Raw genomic sequence first — 21,315 nt, 5'->3', positions numbered from 1 at the left:
GTCTCGACAGCGTCATGCACGACTAGCCACGTGATAAGATGTGTGGATTGACGGTCTCAGAATCGGTGGCAACTGAAACTTGTCCTCTGCCACCTGGATTGAGGTGAGTAACCATGCCACCATGAGGACCTACTAAGTAGTGGGAATTGGGCATTCTAAATTGGGAGAAAAAGATAAAAAAAATTGCCATTAATACATTAAGAAACATTAATACATTTCAGTGTTTGGATTTTTAAGGACAATTTTGTTTACTTTTGTATGATAAACAATTTTGGTTCTTTTTTGAGTCGTTACTTGATGTCTAATGCAAAATCTGCGTCTTTACCATAATACATTTTTCATCCCTTGCACCTTTCTTTTTCCCCACAGAAGTATAGAGTAGACATGCCTGGCTCTAGCAGTGCCTTTATTCCAACCATTAATGCCATAACTACCAGTCAGGACTTGCAGTGGATGGTTCAGCCTACAGTAATCACCTCCATGTCTAATCCATACTCTCGGCCTCACCCGTATGGCCTGTCTGTGTCGAGTGGCCCAGGCCTCCTCAGCCATACAGCCCTCACACGGCCCGGGGTCATACGGTCAATCGGCGATGCCCGTGGAAGACGCAAGAGAGATGAGCAGGTTAGTGTTGTGCTATTTACCTTTGAGGCATTAAAATTACACCAAACCAACAATACCAGTTTTAATCTGTATTCACTGGCCTTAAAAAGTATTTGGACACTCAATCCTTAGTTAAAAATGTATGAATGTCATATATTCAAATTATTTAAAATAAAGATACAAGTACACTTTTCAAGTGCAACATTTCTCCCAAAAAAACAGATTGACGTTTTAAACGATAAAGGAATAGATACTTTCACAAAAATCGCCTTATAATTAATTCATTTTAAAGCATGGCTTATGTGGCCAAATACATTTTGTGGCCACTTTATAGCACAAACAAGCATATCGTTAACATGTTAAATCCATGTTGCTTTGTATTTTGGATTTGAGGATTGATTTTTATTAATTAAATTTTTTTTACTTATAACATTGATCCATGACAAACAGTAGGTTGTCATTCGCTCCTTGAATGAGTGCTCACTTTGTGCTCATTTTGTGTACAGCTCACCCCAGAAGACGAGGAGAAGCGTAGAGTTAGGCGAGAAAGAAACAAACTTGCTGCAGCAAAATGCCGGAACCGCAGGAGAGAACTGACTGATATGCTGCAAGAGGTGAGTTTTCTTCTCCAAGTGTCGTGGAATATCGCGATGAATCTCTCTAAGTTGTAAGAAAACTCTCGGAGTCTTGAGTTCCAGATGCCAAAATTGTAGTTTATTGAACACCAACAAACATGAGACCGGCCAGCTGTCCGTTCTGACTGTCTTAGTCCAAAACCTCCTCTTCTATACAGTTTGTTATCTTGCATTACCTCATTTCTGTGCCCCTTTGTTATTTTTGTAACCAATGGATACTATTTGCCACCATTATCTCACAGAGCCTTTTGATATCTTTTTACTGGTAGAAACTTGGCTTTAGTCTATCTTCAAGGTCCTTAGTCTCATTATTTTGTTACAGCTGGGTGCTCTTTGTGGCCTCTGCAGCAACAACAATTTTACATTTAACAACAAATTTAACAACAAAGTAACCTCATATGCTCTCTCCTGGGTCACACAAAGGCCAGGAAACTCATATAAGTATTTTGATATATAAGAAACATACTAGAATATTGAAAAATATACTATATATTCCCACCTCTGAGACTTAAAAAAGTCTCACACTCTATTTCCCTCAAACCAGAGTGCAGTCACAAGCCAGCCTGTCCCATTCCATCATGTAGCCAAAGTAGGCCACTCAGTCCACTATCCAATGCCATCTTTATGGGGCTGCACTCTGCAGAACTTGGGACCAAACCTCTCCATCCACACTTGGCTAGGAAGGAGTAAAAGATCCCAGTCCTCTAGCTAGCACTGTTCCTGGGGGTGGGTGACAAAAATCAACTCATTTGTAATAAGCATGTGCATGCAACTGTAAAGCCTTGCGTGATGTAGAGTACAATTGATTATCCATTAAGTAGAAGATATATATATATATATATATATATACACATATACATATACACATGCTCAACAAAACACTAGTAAAAGTAACAGTAATATGCATCCTTCGTTGCCAGAGGAACTCACAGACAATTCTGGTAGCCTGGAGCGCTATCTGGTGGTGTGTTGGAGCAGACAGCGGGTTTTTAAACCACCAGTTGAGTCTATTTGCTCTTGCAGCCAAGCACTGAGGTGCTCGCCGCTCCTTTCTTCACATATGTTCCTCACATGTCTTCTTTTGGCAAATACTTCACATCCATATTATGCTTAAACATAATCATCATCAATACTACTTCTACTTGATTAGATACATTTTAATAAATATATACTTCATTAATCATTATAAGTAATTGGTTACATTGAGAGTAATAGGGGAATATGTCAAAAATAATAAACAAAACACCCTCTAACTCCTTTCTTGAGTTGCTATCTATTCTGTTATGTAAAATGAAAGTACAATAGTCTTGCTGTCTCCCTTACTATCAAAAACATGAGAAAAGTGTAAAATAAAATTCCCCCATTGTTGTTTCTTGATTGCTTCTCAGTAAATCTCATCAAGTTCATCCAATCCTGGCCCAATGGTATATTGTCTGGTTGCTACACTTGTTTGCGTTGGCATCATTGATACGGTTACCATTTGCTTAGCCTCCGTTCTAGTCATAATTGATCTCAGAATGGGTATAATACAACATAACAATAATGCAAATAGGGTCAGTCCTATAACTACTATTATACCTATTTTCATTAGCCAAATCTTCCATGACCCAAAAAGATCATCAAACCATTGCCCAAACAGCTGATCTCTCCCTGCATTAGATTTAACTTCCTTTCGCAGGTCATGCAGTTTCTTCATGGCCTGGGTAAAAGCTCCTTCTGGAGATTTATTATTTGGTATGTATGTACAGCAATCTAAACCTAATCGCATTATTATTAAAAAACATTTCATCATCTGTATGCCATATTACTGCACAATTGCCCTTAAATTGTCCTACATTCGTTTTTCCTTTAGTTTTGTTAAAGCATTCATACACCAGTTGACAATTTATTTTATATGATAATGGGCTTTCTTTTTTCTCATTATCCACACGTACGTCTAATTTTTTGCATTCATCTCCCCACCCTATCATCTTATAATATTTATCATATTCCGGATGACAAAAGAATGCCAAACATTCTGCTGGGCAGAACACTGTTCTCCCTGTTTTACCACAATTTTTTGGCATAATACTCAGCGCAATGCTTATAATCGTACTGATTTGGGACTACTACAAATTTTTTCAATGGAGTGGGCGAGCACATTACACAGTTTGTCATTTTTGCTTGCTTAGCTGTATATCTGGCCCATTTATACCAGTCATTTTGATTTACATATTGTAATAGTTTCCCTGTTCCTGCTGACTATGGGTTCCATATCATTTTCTAAATTTATTTGCTTTTTCAGTCTTTCGGTGATTATTTTGACAGGTGTCTTTTGAGGCCGATTCTTCGGTTTGTTCTGCTTAGCCAAATTGCTTAGATTCTTTGCTTTTCGGGTTCACCTTTGTTTAGTGATCCATGCGTTCGATACTTTCTGATTTCTCGTGCTATGTTATCTAGTCTCTGCTCATTCGGGGGAATAATATTGAAGGTCTGAGATGTCAATTGTAGGAAATTCATCATACCATAGTCGTTGTGACAGTCCTTCACCTGGAGAGTCTGGGCCTTCCTTGACGCCTGTCCGGTAGGCCCTATATAGGAGGCAATACCTGTCCCAAATATGTTAGTAACAGCATCATCAACACTAATACCTCCTTGAGCTTCCATTCTTTCTCCATGTGCCACAACTCTTCATTGAATGACTGCGCTTGTTGGCCTGCTTCATGTCCTTCAGTTGTTTCTGTATCTGTTTCAGGAGGATGATAACTTTCTTCTTGTCTTTCTCCTTCTTCACCTTCTTGGTTCCTTTCCTCTGTGACATGTCCTTCCGTCTCACTTTCTATGCTTTCCTGCTCTACTGCGGCAAGTCCTTCTGCCTCTTCCTCAGTGTGCTCTTCCCCTATGTTCGTTTGTCGTTGTTCTATCTCCTCTGCACTTTCTTCAGATTCTGTAGCCGTTTCCTGCTGATCTTCTTCTTCCTCGGGTTCTTGTTTTTGTGCTTGCTGCTCTTCTTTGTCTGAATCTTGCCTCGTATTCATCGTTGGGAAGTCCATATTCATAGTTTCTTCAATACAGTCCGTCAAGTGCTCTGTACTTTCTGAATTCACTTTCTGGATTATTTAGTTTCAGGTCAGCTTCATTGGAAAGGCCAATCAAGATATCCAAGGCTGATTGTAGGGAACCCATTCGGCAGTATGCTTTCTTAGAATTGTTCATCTGGTGATCCTGGTCCTTCTTGGGACGTTTCTCTGGTAGGCCCCGTCATTGGGGGCAACACTTGTCCCAAGTATGTCAGTAATAACATCCATATTAATATGTCTTTCTTATTCATTGGTATTGTAGGCCGCAATTGTTTTCCACCTTCTCTCCTTCAGCGGGTCATCCTGTCCTAACTTGCTTCAATGATGGCAACAGCATGACTATTTCATTTTATATGCATAAAGAACACTGTAATCACCTCATATGGTTACATGTTTTATATTAACTAACAATCATTACTTTCTGCATTCATTTGATTAATATATTAAATGATTTCCCTTATTAGAGTCATTTGCTACACACACATTTGTTGCATCTCATTTCTAGCACTAAATAACACATGGGTCCTCTGCCTCCTCCAGGCAGGAGCCAGACATAGCCTGACTTTGTTCCAATTAAAAACATTAGATCATCCCTTTAGTATCTATACACAACATTTTTCATGGTCATTCACAGAAAGGGTCATTCACAAAAAGGCTATCAGGCATGAAAACTCCTCACCTTTCGGCGAATTTCGCCGTTTTAAAAACAAAACGGGGGGGGGTGGGTGTTGGGGTGTGTGTGATGTATCTATAGTTACCATAAACTTCGCGGCTTTAAAAAACAATCATCATTCCTAATGCCGAAACCTGACAGCCAATCCGAGTCAGAGTACCTTCTATATCTCTATAGTTACCATAAACTTCGCGGCTTTAAATACCAATCATCATTCCTAATGCCGACTGACAGCCAATCCGAGTCAGAGAGTACGGCAGAATTTTTTTCAAAGTCACACCGCGAATCTGACAACTGGACACCACACCGCAAGTCTGATAACTGGACACACTGCCGAACAAAGACAGTTCTGCACGTCGAAAAGCAAGCCTGAGGTAAGTTAGCTTACAATGTTATTTGCATTCTCTATGGGTTCCGGGAGGGCTCGCACTAACGTGCTTTCATACAGTACGTGACCTTAACTTGTGCAGCGATTGGTGGAAACAAATATACCTCTATTAATAATATTTAACGAAGTGACTTCCAATAATTTCCTCAGTGCATAACTTACTTGATTCCACAGACATATTCTCCATCTGTAAATGTTAGAAAGTTATGCAAATATTTCCATTTTGAGGTCATGAGTGGACGAGCCTTCAGCAGGCTAAACTTCCGTGAACGAGCATGCGCGCTGAACAGACGGAGCGCAATAGAATAGGAGCGCAATAATTCTGACTAAAATATACATTAACACTAAATAATAAATAGATTTTGCTAATATATTTGTTGTTGAATATTGTTGTTGATGGTGAACATAAATGTGCTAGAGAATTTCAAACCTACAAGTGTATTTTTATGATATCAGTTTTGTTTTTATTTTCATTTTAAGTTTAGTAAATTTTACTACTTCTTTAAAAAGCATTATTTTGTTTTTAGATCGTAATGTTTGCAATGTTAGAGTGTAATGTGATTTGACCCCTTTTTTGGATAGACTGAAAGGTTGCATTCACTGTTTGTTTTCATAGCCTTCAATATGAACATTGTTTGTAGGACAATATTTACCAGGATATGAAATAACTTTTTTTTTGTTTAAATTAAATACAGATTAAAAAAAAAAAAGAAAAGAAAAAAAAAAGTTAAATACTGAGATTATACCATCGCCATTTAGCCCCAAAATTCAGATTTCTTTGGCAATTGCCCAGCCCTAACTTATGGCATGCTTTAAATGCTGAATTTCCATTTTTAGCGAAGCAGTAGGCTAATGATAAATTAACAATTATCCGTTCTGCATTAATAATTCAATTTGTTGGAGCAGAAATGCTCCCTTGTGAGGATGGTTTTTACGGGCCCTTGAGATTCTGGTTCAGGCGAAAAAGAAAAAATAATGTGTTTTGTGTAAATACTTGCCTCCACACATTAAAATGGCCCCCATATTTTGTATGTTTTATGTGTTACTATATTTTCAATTTATTCTTTGTGCAGCAAATGTGAAATTAATGAGAAAAATTAAAATGTGCTATATACAGTATATAAAGTCGATTGGATTGGATTTTTTTGCTGCCGTATTCTTCTCACCTTTTTTACCCCTGACCAGTTTTCATGCCTGGGCTATAATTCTCCACAGAGGAGGTAAACTACCACAGGTGTTCCTTATCTTAAAACTCCCTACTCATTCACTTATCACATACATTTCATTTCCTCCTGTTTCCTAAGGACTCTCAATGTCTGTATCACATTAATTAATTTTCCCTGCAAGCTAAGCTGTTTTTCATAGTTTCAGACTATATCAGAGTAATTCAGAGTATTAAATCAATAAAAGAATTATCAAATATATAACATATCATTGGAGGAATCAATTTCCTCCCAGTTTGGTCTTTCTGTTGCATTGGGCCATTTACATTGATCAGTGCTTCATCTGGTTTTTTATTTAATCAGTGGTAACACACAATATTATATTATTCCCCTCTCACAAATTGTTGTTTCAATTATTATACCAATTGTAGCCAACCTTGCACCCTATTTCTTAATTAATTCCATTTATATTGTTACAAACAAACAAGACAAGCAATCTTAATCTTTAGTCACCACCATGTATCTTTTCCATTCCTCATTACTTTTAAAATGTACATGAGTTCAATTAAAGCATAAGTAAAAGTAATATATCATCTTCCAGTCTAAATTCATTATCATACAAACATTCCCCATGTTTGTTTAATACTTCTATAAAAAGTCAAGCACTCCTTTTTCTGCAATGGTTCTCAAAACCTTACCACCAAAATCAATCTATAAATAATCCTCTACACAGGGTATGATCCCCTGATAACACAGTGACAGAATGCTTAAAATGCAGTCGGGTTCAGTGGAACTTTCAATATTTTATTTATTTATTTTTTTATTTTTTTTTTGGGGCAGGTCTCTTCTAGACCTCCCCTTTTGATGCTTCTAATCTAAGAGCATTCATCCACTTCCTTAAAACCCTTTCAAACCTTCTTGGGCGGTGACGCCATTGTCAAGTCTTACCCGTCATTGGATCGTCACCTCTTGCCACTGGTCTTGATACTGCTCAGTCCTCAATCCTTAATAATTTGGTATCAGTAAACAGATATTTTCTTTTTCCGGGAGTATCACCAGAGAACCGACACAGCCAATGGAACATCTACAAATGCTTAAATATGGAGACAATTCAAAACATGGTTAAATTCAAAAAAGCATTATTAAAAATTCATCAATCTATTAAAATTGTCCAAAGTAAAAGTAAAATATGCTAAAATTGAACTCATTTATAGATAATTAATTTCCATTCAGGTTTTATTTCTGCTACTTCAGCAAATGTTACACAAAAAAACTATGTGGGGACTAACATCAGAACAAAGCCTATCAAGCTTCTAGGAAGCTTAATTAAAAACATCACCTTAATTCAATAATAGTCTCTAGATAGTTTTTGAACCTACATTTATTCTTTCAGATGAATTTTCAACTTAATCTGTTGTTTTCAGTATAAACCCTTAACTTTAGATTGCCCTCTGAATATATAAAATCTTGAATCATTGATGAGGAGAGCTGTTTGAACTCCTTCATATCACTCTATCTAACATTATTGTCAAAGCGCATCATTTTACATATAAAAAATAAAATAAAATCAAAATAAAATGAAATAAAACAACTTATGGATATTTCTTCAAAATCTGCTCTTGTGTTTCTGTTTCAAGCAGACACTTATCAATTTTAGACTGAGAGTAAGAAGGGGGCATTCCTCTCCCTCACACTGTTTCTAATCTCATTACAGTTATTTCTTATTTTTTCATTTTACAATCTCACAATAATATATTTAATTTATTCTTCAACAGTAGAAAGTGATATTTATAATAACTGATTATAGTAACTGCTTTCAAACTTTCTCATTGCACACCAACAAAAAACTACTCTAATCTTCTGTCCATTCAAACAACATACAAATAACCTTCTAATCTTTAATAAAACAGAACACAATGTATTTTTTGACATTCACTATATAATCAATTCAACTTATTTTTAGCCTTCTGTTCATGCAGAGCTTTACATTTACAACACCTATCTTATTATTAATATATTATAATCCCTTTTTATTGTTAAGTAATAATTTGTTATTACTACTTTCTCCATTTCTTACACTTTCTCAGGTGAAGGAACTTCCATTCTATCTAATAAAATAATATAAATCAAGTTTTTAAACTAACAGAAAAGTAAAAGATTAAACATAATAAAGTCTTAAAGACAAACATATCTAAAAACATATCTCTTTTCTTGTGTTTTGAAATAATTGCTCAGTAAGATACACTACGTACTTTTAATTTCTCATGACTCTTACATTATTTATTTATTTATTTATTTATTTTAATCCAAATGTTTCATCATCTTTTAACAGTTATCACTATTATACCTCTAAAATTACACTTTCATGTATTAACTATGGCAAACTAAAATAGTAGTAATAGAAATAGACACTCAATCAGCACTTTGTAGCACACACTAAGCTCCTTTTTTTTTTCTTTTCTTTATTATGAGGGTACTCTCTGGAAAATTTGGGGGAGTAACCAATCCAATAGGTAACTCTATAACTTTGCCACATGTTTGTAATATTTACTCTTCAAATCAATAAATCAGTGGTTAGCTGCTGGATTTAAATTTAGACCCTCAGAACAATTTAGACACGGGCATTAAACCCCATTGATGGTATTCTGGAAAATCATAAAGTGATCGTATAAGACTGAAATAAACTTTTCCAGAGAAATTTTAATCCACATTATAAATGGCAAATCAATAATGATTACCAGCAGCAATGAGCTTAGGAGGATATATCAGATCAGTCACATCATTTTCAGTCTTCTTTGTGTCCTGATTTCCTCCTGCAGCATTAGTAACTTCTATAAAATCATCTTTCTCAGCCGTCTGCAATGGGGAGAAACTAGTTCCAGAATGAGTTAGTGAAACAACACACATAATAATAACAAATGAAACACAGAATAGACACATGAATATGAAGTTATTAACATTCATATATGAGGAAGTTATGATGTTCAATTTAATCTTAACCTTTCTCCATGAGCTTCACCCGCCCCAAAGACTAATTTTTAAATGATCCAAATCATTCTTAAATTTATGTTCCTTTAATTTTAGTCTCAAATGCAGCTTCTCAGTGTATCCACGATCAACCAAGACCTATTCTGTGTATACCAAACAAAAAATAAATAAAATAAAAATAAAATAGCTATCTGTCTGCTTTCTATCTTTTTCTAAAGTCGGGGCCCCTTTCTGTCTGTCTGAAGACATCAAGAGAGGCCTGTTTCCCCTCAAAGCCATCCTCAATGCCCTCATCAGACAGTCCCTAACAAAAATAAAAAAATCTCTGCCTATCTTTTGTTGGTTGATTAAGTTTACACCGATAACGCTGCACTCACATTTAAATTGTTCTCCAGACACTTTTAAAATCATAGAAAATTCAAAAACAACTTTCTTGTGTTTAATTTAATAATGTTAAAATAGTATTCTCTCAAAAACTGGACCAGACAGAACATAAAATGGACACATGAATGTGAAGTTTTCACATTTAAGGTTTAACTGCATAAGATACAAAATATAATTTTCTTATTTTATCATATCTTTGGTCCTCTTTTGCCATTTGCTTTAATATAACAACACTTATCTTAAATACAACCTTGGTTTAAAATACAATTACTTATTTGACTTTAGTTTAGCGCAATACACTAGATTCAAAGCTTTATTGTTTGTCCAGATAATGTGATTTCCCAAATGCAATTCAATCACTTTAAAGTTATCACTTTTTTATAATCTAAATATTCTTACTCATCACTTTGATATAAAAGGAGTTATGATCTGACACATGTCCATTCAACAGCTGCTCCTGCATTAGTTAATCTTACATCAGGCTTCCTTCATGGCATGAAAAGAACAGCCCAAGAATAAACATTGTCCAGTCCGCTAAGGGTTAACTTTTTGATTTCATGCACATTTTTGTTTTAAAGCTATTTGTTTGTTTATACTGTATTATAGTTATCCTTATACGTACACACACACACACACACACACTTACACAGACATACGCATATATTTTTTATCATTGGTTTTCATTCTACAATCATAATATTTATTAAGTGCCCTCTTTGATTTTAATCATCAGATCTCTTCTGCCTCTTATATTGATGAAAATAGTCTAAATAGATTTTCTTTTACGTAAATTTCATACATACTCCTCATTAGTTATGCAGCAAAGGATCAACCTCTCTATCTTGACTGATATTTATTGGGCTCATATAACATACACATCCATACGCAATCACACTTCAGTCATACTTCCCATACTTTCAAACACAGATACTCTCACAAACACAGAAACTTTCACACTTTTTACAAACACAAGGCCTTTATACATACAGAGCTCTCAAACAATACTATACTAAAACAAACCTATTACTTCTGCCCCTCCTTTTGCTCTCCTCTTTTTATCCCTCTCTCTCCTTTTATTTCCATAAAAAAAACACTCATTATTTACAGTGGTTGATCGCTATATCTGTTAATTATTTTTATATTAAAACTCATGTACTTCCACCCACAGCTGTCACATCCATTTTGGGTCTCTGTTCAAGACAATTTCTACATTGGTGCTAATTCTCCTTTACTCTCCCTTTTAAATATCACCTTAACATTTTTGACTGTATTTAATTTGTTCATAACTCCAGAAATGATCACTCATTCCCTGTGTTTGTATTATTCATCTTTTTAATTCTATATCTTTTCTTCTCTCAGTTAGTCTCCTCTCAAATTCAGTAACAGCTTCTTTCCACATTATGATTTCTGTTTCATGAGGAAAACTGAGACAAGGAAAAAAAAGTCTCTCTGTTTCTGTGCATGCTCACAGCCCTCCCTTTACAGCTCCCATTTCTCGCTCTAGCAGCCCCTCCCCTACAGCTCTTCACAGCACTCAGTCTCTGCTCAGCCCCTCCCCTACAGCTCTTCACAGCACTCAGTCTCTGCTTAGCCCCTCCCCTACAGCTCTTCACAGCACTCAGTCTCTAGCGTACTGTATGAGAGAGAAATGTTACCTGCTGCAATTTCTTTCCAGTCAACAAACGGCCATTCTTGTTCTATTTCTCCTAAATTCACCACTTCAGTTAAGGTTCTCATTAACTCCTTTTTTACAGTTAATTTTCTCTTCTGCCCTGCGTAATCTATGTACTCTGATTCTTTCCAAAAATGATCGCTTCCCTTTGACACTATCAGTTTATTCTCCAATTCTCTCTCCCACTCTTCAGATCTGCATTGATCTCCAGCTTTACAAAACTTGCTTGTCTCTGCATTTTTCTCTAGTCTTGTTCACTGTAATGGAAAACATTTAGCCTTTTCTTTATCTTTTTCCCAATTATTCTATTTTTTTTTCTCTTCTGAATCTCCCCTTCCCCTCACTCACAGAGCTGTCCGTTCAGCTGACCAGTGAGTGAGAGCAAGGCAGGGAGTTATCAGAGAAGCAGGTGCCATTTTGCGTCTTTGTACTTTTTCAACAATTGTTTTATTCAATTCACTGTTTCAATTAGTTTTCCACTTTTACTCTCATTTAGCATTTCCTGCTTAGTGCACCTGATTCTCTGTATTATTCTGCCTTTGCACACAATACATCATCAACATTGCAATCATGCATTTGAATAAACACAACAACAGCGCATTTAGTACCGCAAGCACACATGCACCAACAACATAGTTAGTCATGCACATTATTCATTATCTCAAACATGCACACATAGTTCAACAATTCCCCGTTTTCTGCACAGTCCGGGTTCCGTCAAACACTGCAATAAATAACTTAATCTAACACCTGGAGGAATTTTGCGCAAATTTTCACTTCTCCACCCGTGTTAGGATTTTCACCTGTACAGGATTTTCAGCCACTCTTCTGGCAAAACCTTGAATAAATGCACCTAACCGGGAATTTTCACGCGCGTCGCTTCTCGACTCACCCCCAGGCTTTTTCTACCTTCTTCAAATAAACTTTCTTAAACTCTCTTTAAACAATCCCACCCTCCTATTTTTGAAATCTGGAACTCGCCTCTATTTTAGCCAATTAGTTCAAATTATTCTATGTCCGGACTGGCAAAAGTCTTAGGGAAGCCACTTACCGGGACTCGCTACCACAGATCACACAAAAACACCTTAAGCAAAGATGCTTACCTCAGTTTCTGGCGCCGGTGTTTCTGTGCGATTCGTGAAAGCCGTCCCACCAGCGACCTCTGCCCCTTGACCTCAATGCCAGCCCCACGAGTTGAGCGCCAAAGATATGTCGTGGAATATCGCGATGAATCTCTCTAAGTTGTAAGAAAACTCTCGGAGTCTTGAGTTCCAGATGCCAAAATTGTAGTTTATTGAACACCAACAAACATGAGACCGGCCAGCTGTCCGTTCTGACTGTCTTAGTCCAAAACCTCCTCTTCTATACAGTTTGTTATCTGGCATTACCTCATTTCTGTGCCCTTTTGTTATTTTTGTAACCAATGGATACTATTTGCCACCATTATCTCACAGAGCCTTTTGATATCTTTTTACTGGTAGAAACTTGGCTTTAGTCTATCTTCAAGGTCCTTAGTCTCATTATTTTGTTACAGCTGGGTGCTCTTTGTGGCCTCTGCAGCAACAACAATTTTAGTAACCTCATATGCTCTCTCCTGGGTCACACAAAGGCCAGGAAACTCATATAAGTATTTTGATATATAAGAAACATACTAGAATATTGAAAAATATACTATACAAGCAGCCCTTAAAACTACCAAATCCAGAACATGAAGGCTCTGTTTTAAAACCTAGTGAGATGCCTTGCTGTCTACTGCCTACATTGGTGGCTGTTTTCAAAGGCAGAATCCTAACTAAAATTGAACCACATAAGTGTTAGTTTTGGAATGTTCTGCATAGGCAGCAAATACTCTTCAAGTGAAGCACACGAGAGACTGGACTCACATTAGATTTCAAAATTATTTGACATTAGCATGTTGCAAAGCTAACAACTCGATACTCTTAAGAATCATGGAAAATACATAGCACACACACAAATTTTGGCCAAAAGAAGTTATCTAGGAATGCAGCATAATCATGTTGCCTACCTTTTAAAGCACACCTATTATGTCCTACATAGGCAGCTCACTAGGTTTTGGAACAGAGTTGAAAAGTCCTCAATTTCCTCAGGACTCATTGTCACACAATTCCCAGTGGTTAAGAGCTGGACCCTAAAAAGCCTTGTTTTTACAGCCACAGAAAACCACTCTTGTCTGGCAGATGTGGTAATGCCCCAAGTCGCAGACAATGCAGGCTGTAATTGAACTACTTAGCTTTATAATGGCATCTGTCAGGCTGTCAGACCTGAAACATGAGGAAGGAATGTGCTACAGGGGGTTGGAGGAAGGCAAACATCTGATAATGTTCGCGGAGGAAACCGCAGCTAACCATCAAACCCTGAATGCTGCTATCTTCCCTCTTCCCCTCCCCCTACTGCTTCATACCTCACAAAATAAGGAACTGTATCTTGTCCAACAATAACTAGTCCCTTTCATTCAAAGTACTCTATATTTTTGTTTCTTTTTTTGTAATTGCAGTGTTTATTTTAATTTTAATTTCCTTCTTCCTCATAGACATATTAATGAGTCAAAGGTGTCTAGTCACATTGTCGTGTAAGTGTTTTACGCTCTCGCTACAAGCTACAGCAGTTTGAAAAGATGTATATTTAAGTAGTGTCATGTTGTTGTGTCATGCACCCCTATTAACAGAGGAATGTCAACAGCTCAAGTAAGATTGAAAAAGAATTGCCTATGTTGTTGGCTGGGTGTGCCATTGATGGTTATAAACTGCCCTGAGAGTTGAAATCAGGATAAGTTTTTGGGGTCGATAATTTTTAGGTGCACCAACAGGTGTGGCTTTTTGATTATCCAGTATTCATGATTAATTCATGATTATTTGCTACAAGAATTTCTACAAAATGTTTAGAAGACACAATATAGGTATAGGATTAGGCTAGTTTATAGTGGGATATGTAAGAGATGATGTACACTCTTTGTATCGGGGTCCTGATCACCCTGTCTGTGTTTATTTTGTCATATTGACTGCACTAGATACAGTTGGACTCAAGATGGCACCGAGTATGGCTGCTGCGTTGCGAGCTCCGACACATCACTGCAGTTTATTGTTTGTTTTGTTTACATTTTTTTTTTATTTTGTCTTGGATGTTGTCTGTCTTATTGTATACGACGCAATTACACACCGAAAACCGGACTTCAAATTCCCGCTGTTAACAAACATGCCAGCGGAGCCCTTTGTCTGGGCTGTCAGGCCATGGAAACGCAGAAGGAAAAGGGGAAAAAAAGCCGGCGTACTCATCAGAGTACGACTGATGAGCCGGCGAACTCATAAGAGTACTCAAAATGCAAATCGACCCCGCTACCCAGTATACTACTGGCAAATGTTCAGTCTCTGGACAACAAGCTCTGCGAGTTGAGAGCGCGGATCTCTTTCCAACGAGAGACAAGGGTGTAATGTAGTTCAATGGGCAAGGAGGAGGCAAGAACCGGCTTGACAATATAAATAATATTTTAATTATAAACTTTAGCAAAAGACACAAACACACATGACGGACATGTCCGTAAACAATCTCTCTCTCCCGCACAATCCTCCGCAGTTGGCCTTTATCCTTCTCGGAGGCTTGATAAGCCTGATAAGGGACCGGGTGTGTAGAATCACGACCCGGCCCCACCCTCCGCCCTGCCACGTTCCTCCCTTGTTCTCTCAGGCAGGGGAGCCCCCGGCATGACGTACACCCCCCCCCTTCCCTGGGGGAGGGCGTGACCGAAGCCCCATCTGCCGGCAGGTCATCCCTGTCCACCTGGATGAGGGAGGGGACAAGGGGAGGGAAACAGAAATAATAGAAATGGGGGGTACTTCATGTAACAGTGTATTACTCCCCATAAAAACACTGTAAAATTTAAACGAGAGGGGAAAAGGCCAATGCTGAGCGGCAGTGAGAGAGAGAGAGGAGAGAGAGATGAAAATAAAACACTTACTCGCCAGTTCTCCGATACGCCGTAGCTTGTTCCTCGGCCACTCCTCTTTCCTGGATTTCGGCACCAGTGTAACGCAGTTCAATGGGCAAGGAGGAGGTGAGAACCGGCTTGACAATATAAATAATATTTTAATTATAAACTTAAACAAAAGACACAAACACACATGACGGAGATGTCTGTAAACAATCTCTCTCTCCCGCACAATCCTCCGCAGTCGGCCTTTATCCCTCTCAGAGGCTTGATTAGCCTGATAAGGGACCGGGTGTGTAGAATCACGACCCGGCCCTGCCCTCCGCCCTGCCACAGAGGGATTGCTGCATTATCTGCCTTACAGAAACCTGGTTGTCTGCAGAGATTCCAGACTCGGCCATCGAACCCACGCGGTTCTCCGTGCACCAAGCAGATAGAGCGAAAGACTTCTCAGGTAAAAGCAGAGGTGGTGGTGTATGTTTTATGATCAACAAATCATGGTGTGATCAGAGGAACGTACATTTTATCAAGTCTTTCTGCTCTCCTGATCTGGAATATTTCATGCTTCTGTGTCGATCTTTCTGGCTACCGAGGGAATTTATCACTGCAGTGTAATTCACAGCGGTCATTATCACTGCCGTGTACATCCCCTCACAAGCCGACACAGACCGGGCACTCAAGGAACACTGAATGGGAGCATAATGAGCAGGAAACCGCGCACCCTGAGGCCGAGTTCATTGTTACCGGGGACTTTAACAAAGCCAATTCACCACCAAAACACCACCAACACATCAGCTTCAACACACGAGGGGACCGGGTTTTGGACCATTGCTAGTCTCCTTTCTGGGATGGCTACAAATCACTCCCCGCCCACTATTTGGCAAATCAGACCACTCTTCTGTTCTGCTTCTGCCCGCTTACAGGCAGAAACTGAAACGGGAAGCACCCACCCTCAGAACGATCCAGTGCTGGTCGGACCAATCAGACTCTGCGCTACAAGACTGTTTTGATCACGCGGACTGGGAGATGTTCCGGTCCGCCTCTGATAACGACATCGAGGTTTACGCTGATAGCGTAACGTGTTTCATCAGGAAGTGCGTAGAGGATGTTGTGCCAACCAAAATAATACGGATCTACCCCAACCAGAAACCCTGGTTTAATGGTAATGTTTTTAATTCCGGGAACGCGGAGGAGCATAAACAAGCCAGAAAGCAGCCAAATGCCAGTACAGGCACAAAATTGAAGGACAGTTCAACACCACAGACTCTAGAAGTATGTGGCAGGGAATTAACATTATTACGGACCACAAAGGGAATAAAAACTCAACAATAAAAACAATGTGAACACCGCTGCCTCTCTCCCGGATGAGCTTAATACATTTTATGCTCGTTTCGAGGACAATAACACCGCCCTCGTGGAGAGATGCTACAGAGGTTGGTTCACTCTCCGTCTCTGTTGCAGATGTAACCCGATCCTTCCAATGGGTGAACATCCGTAAAGCTGCGGGTCCTGGGCCGCGTCATCAGCGCGTGCATGACATTTACATTTACGCATTGGCAGACGCTTTTATCCAAAGCGACTTACAGTGCACTTATTACAGGGACGGACCCCCGGAGCAACCTGGAGTTAAGTGCCTTGCTCAAGGGCCCAACAGTGGCATCTTGGTGGTGCTGGGGGTTGACATTTTCAACCTGTTCCTCTCCCTGTTTGTAGTCCCCACATTCTTCAAAACGTCAACCATTGTGCCTGTACCGAAGCAAGCCAAAATCACTTGCCTAAATGACTGTCGTCCTGTTGCTCTGACCTCCATCATCAGCAAATACTTTGAGAGATTAATCAGAGATCACATCTGCTCTGTGCTGCCCACCTCTCTGGACCCATTGCAGTTTGCCCACTGATGATGCCATTGCATCTACAATACACACTGCTCTCTCCCACCTTGAAAAAAGGAACACTTATGTGAGAATGCTGATTGTAGACTACAGCTCAGCATTCAACACCATAGTGCCCTCCAAGCTTGATGAGAAACTCTTAACCTCTTAACCAGCACCCCTATTTTTGAGAATTTTCTGAAAATGACATACCCAAATAGAAATGTCTGTAGCTCCTAAACCATATGGTCCACATTCATAACTCTGATATTTTTTTAAACTAGACACTTGAAACTTTGTTACCCAAGAGTCATATTAATTCAAAAGTAGCATAGGAACAGAGTAAAACAAGGTAAAATTTACATGAAAGTGACTCACGATTTCTATGAATGAACTTCATTTAGGGAAAAATGTATCAGACTTTTATGTTAAAGGCCTGAAAACACCATAAAGATAAAACTGAATGTCTGACCATGTTCTGATTCAAATTTGAAGATGATACTCCCAAAAATGTAGTTTCTGTAAGCTTTTATTCAGGGAAAGTCTAGGCGTCCTTTCCAAAAGGCCATTTGGAGACTCCAAATGGACATCTGTTAACCAAATGACATAAGGAGTAAACACTACATTCTACATACATGTATATCAATTCAGACCTGTTCTGCTCATCAAACCACACAAGAAAAAATTATTTCAGCACAACATTTTAACAAAATACTCTTTATTTTGAACAATTCTGATAGCAAAAACAGTGAAACAAAAAAAACTCACTTCATTGTATGCATTTCAAAAGTGATCGTTTTACAACTAATTAATAAATTATATAAAAAGAAAACAACATTTGTAATTGCAACAGTGTTTTTTACTCAAATAAATTACAATAAACTGATAATTATAATAAATATCCAATTACTAAAGAAAAAAAAACAATTACAGTATTTACAGTATTTATGTTGATACAAGGCAGTCACTAACAAGGTTTGTTACCAACTGGAAACCAAAGCCACTGAAAGACAGGAAAGATAAAGTGTGTAAGCAGAACAAATAAAATTACAACACTGTATGCATGTGTGAGTACTTACGTTTGCTCCAATGGCGCCGAATCAGAAGACACCCACTGCAAAAAGAGAGAAAGAGAGAAAGAGAGAGCAAACAAGCAGAACAAAAGCAAGCAGAACAAACAAAGTCCAAATAGAATAAATGCATATGATAGCTCACTATAGCAGGAACAAACAAAACATTTATTCATATACACCTAGAACTGTAATCTCATATCTTGCTAGTCTTCTCCACTGTAATTTTATAATCAAAACCATCTTCACCATCTTCAAAGGATTCTTGTAATCCTTTCCTTCCATTTTTGTTATATTATATGCATCATAAATATAATGTGTGTGTGTGATATAAATATTATGTCTTTATGTATAATATACAGCTATCACCTAGCTACTCGTGTAGCCTCGTGTCTTTGCTAGTCATTTTATAATCAAAAACATGATATGAACAGAAAAACTGCCAATACTTCATAAACATAAAAACTCAAGACGATGCGTTTCAACTTACCGATCTAATACGGGATCGAGTCCATGGAGAAACATCTCCTCTTCAGCCGAATCGACACTCGACACCGTGCTCTCTCTGTCTAAGATGTCTGTTTCTGCGTCTTTCTGCTGTTCTTCGTCGCTACTCCTCATTACCTCCTCCAAAACACTCTCAACACCACAAAAACTCCTCTTCAGTCGACGATCCATGATGTAGATTGTTAGATATAATGTTAGAATAAATCCGCGCGTTGAAACAAGCTCCGTGTAGCAAAACAATGGTAAAAACTGTGCGCGCTGTGCATAAAATGACGAAGAGCGCACGAGTGGACGCACTTGTATTAGACCTATGTATTAGACAGATCTTCTGAGGTAAACTAAGCAAACTGTCAATCACTGCAATCGTGTTTTAGTTGGTTAATACTCCCATCCATCAAAATTTTGCTGACCAGACATTGGGTGGCTTTTATCCAGTCAAAAACCGAGGTGCGAGAGTGACAGGTCCCGCAGCCTGTTGTTGCGCTCCCTTCATATTTTGGTCATTACAGAGCCTGTGATTGAAGGAGAGAAACAGGGAATGGCTCATTTTATCGGAAACAGTCCAAACTACGGGGGAGAGATGGTTTTTGAACATTGGAATACAAATTAGAATCGATATTTCATTGAAAGTGAACATGATGGATTACTCTAACTGGAAGCGCTCATGAAAACTGAGGAGGATATTTCGTTTTTTTCCCTATTTTTTTGTTGTTTTGGATTAAAAAGTGGGATGCATTTTGAAGAGTAGACCCTTACATTGAAATGTATGCTGGTGTTTCTTGGATTCGATCCGAACTGATCTGAACCATAGGAGATGAAAGATAAGTATTGCCATTCATTTTGTTCATATTTACAGGGTCGGTCTGTCAGCATTTAATTTAACCCTTTCCTCTCTGGTGTATTGATTGCAAAAACAAGTTCAGAACGTGATTCTTGAGTGTTTTAGCTTTCAAATGATGCATAGTTTATGATAGTTGATTGAATATTTGTTATAAAACAAAGGTAATAAAATTATAAACACGCCCCCACGGCCCGCCCACGCCCCCCTGCTGGTTATGAGGTAACAGCTCGCTGTGCAGCTGGATCCTGGACTTCCTGTCAGACAGACGTCAGGTGGTTAGAATGGGCAGCAACGTCTCCTCATCACTGACCCTCAACACTGGAGCCCTGCAGGGCTGTGTTCTCAGCCCACTCCTGTATTCCCTGTACACACATGACTGTGTGGCAACACATATCTCCAATGCCATCATTAAGTTTGGCGACGATACAACGGTGGTAGGTCTGATTACTGACAATGATGAAACAGCCTACAGAGAGGAGGTGCACACTCTGACATGCTGGTGTCAGGAGCACAACCTCTCCCTCAACGTCAGTAAAACCAAGGAGCTTGTAGTGGGCTTCAGGAAGAAAGATAGAGAACACAGCCCCGTCACCATTAATGGGGCACCGGTGGAGAGAGTCAGCAGTTTCAAGTTCCTCAGTGTCCACATTTCTGAGGAACTCACATGGTCCATCCACACTAGGGCCATTTCTTCCTGAGACGGCTGAGGAAGTTTGGAATGAACCACCACATCCTCACACGGTTCTACACCAGTACTGTAGAGAGCATCCTGACTGGCTGCATCACCACCTGGTACGGCAATAGCACCGCCCACAACCGCAAAGCCCTGCAAAGGGTGGTGCGAACTGCCAGACACATAATCGGAGGAGAGCTTCCTTCCCTCCAGGACATATATAACAGGCGGTGTGTGAAAAAAGCTCGGAGGATCATCAGAGACTCCAGCCACCCGAGTCATGGGCTGCTCTCACTGCTACCATCAGGCAGGAGGTATCGCAGCATCAGAATCAGAATCAGCTTTATTGCCAAGTATGCTTACACGTACAAGGAATTTGTCTTGGTGACAGGAGCTTCCAGTGTACAACAATACAAACAATACCAAAAACAGCAGCAAGACATAGGTAATTAAAAACAAAAAAGAATAAAAATAAATAATTATACATATACGTACATACACTCACCATCATACATACCCCCACACACACACACACGTAGTGCAAATCTATAACAATCTGTTATATAAAGAACAAAAATACAGTATATTATGTACAGAGCAATGTAAGTAATGGCAGAAGTGGATATGTTGGATTATATAAACAGACTTAAACTGTGTGTTGCACATAATTATTGCTCAATGGGGCAATTTAATTGTTCATTAGATGATAGCCTGATGGAAAAACTGTTCCTGTGTCTGACAGTTCTGGTGCTCAGAGCTCTGAAGCGCCGGCCAGAAGGCAACAGTTCAAAAAGGTAGTGGGCTGGGTGAGTGGGATCCAGAGTGATTTTCCCAGTCTTTTTCTT

General features: G+C 38.7%; 1 protein-coding gene across 2 annotated transcripts in view; it reads left to right on the top strand.

Annotated features, from left to right (window-relative positions):
• The window catches only part of LOC127656894 (fos-related antigen 2-like), a 30,475-nt gene that overhangs the window by 4,264 nt on the left and 4,896 nt on the right, over positions 1-21,315 (top strand). For both annotated transcript variants that reach the window (XM_052145426.1, XM_052145425.1), the window contains 2 exons: positions 370-624; positions 1,110-1,217. In XM_052145426.1, the coding sequence (XP_052001386.1) occupies positions 385-624; positions 1,110-1,217 (348 nt within the window). In that variant the 5' untranslated portion in view covers positions 370-384. The remainder of the gene's footprint in view (positions 1-369; positions 625-1,109; positions 1,218-21,315) is intronic.

Source organism: Xyrauchen texanus, chromosome 16 (assembly GCF_025860055.1).
Source record: "Xyrauchen texanus isolate HMW12.3.18 chromosome 16, RBS_HiC_50CHRs, whole genome shotgun sequence".
NCBI classification, from domain to species: domain Eukaryota; kingdom Metazoa; phylum Chordata; class Actinopteri; order Cypriniformes; family Catostomidae; genus Xyrauchen; species Xyrauchen texanus.
This window is presented reverse-complemented; position numbering and strand designations above follow the sequence as displayed.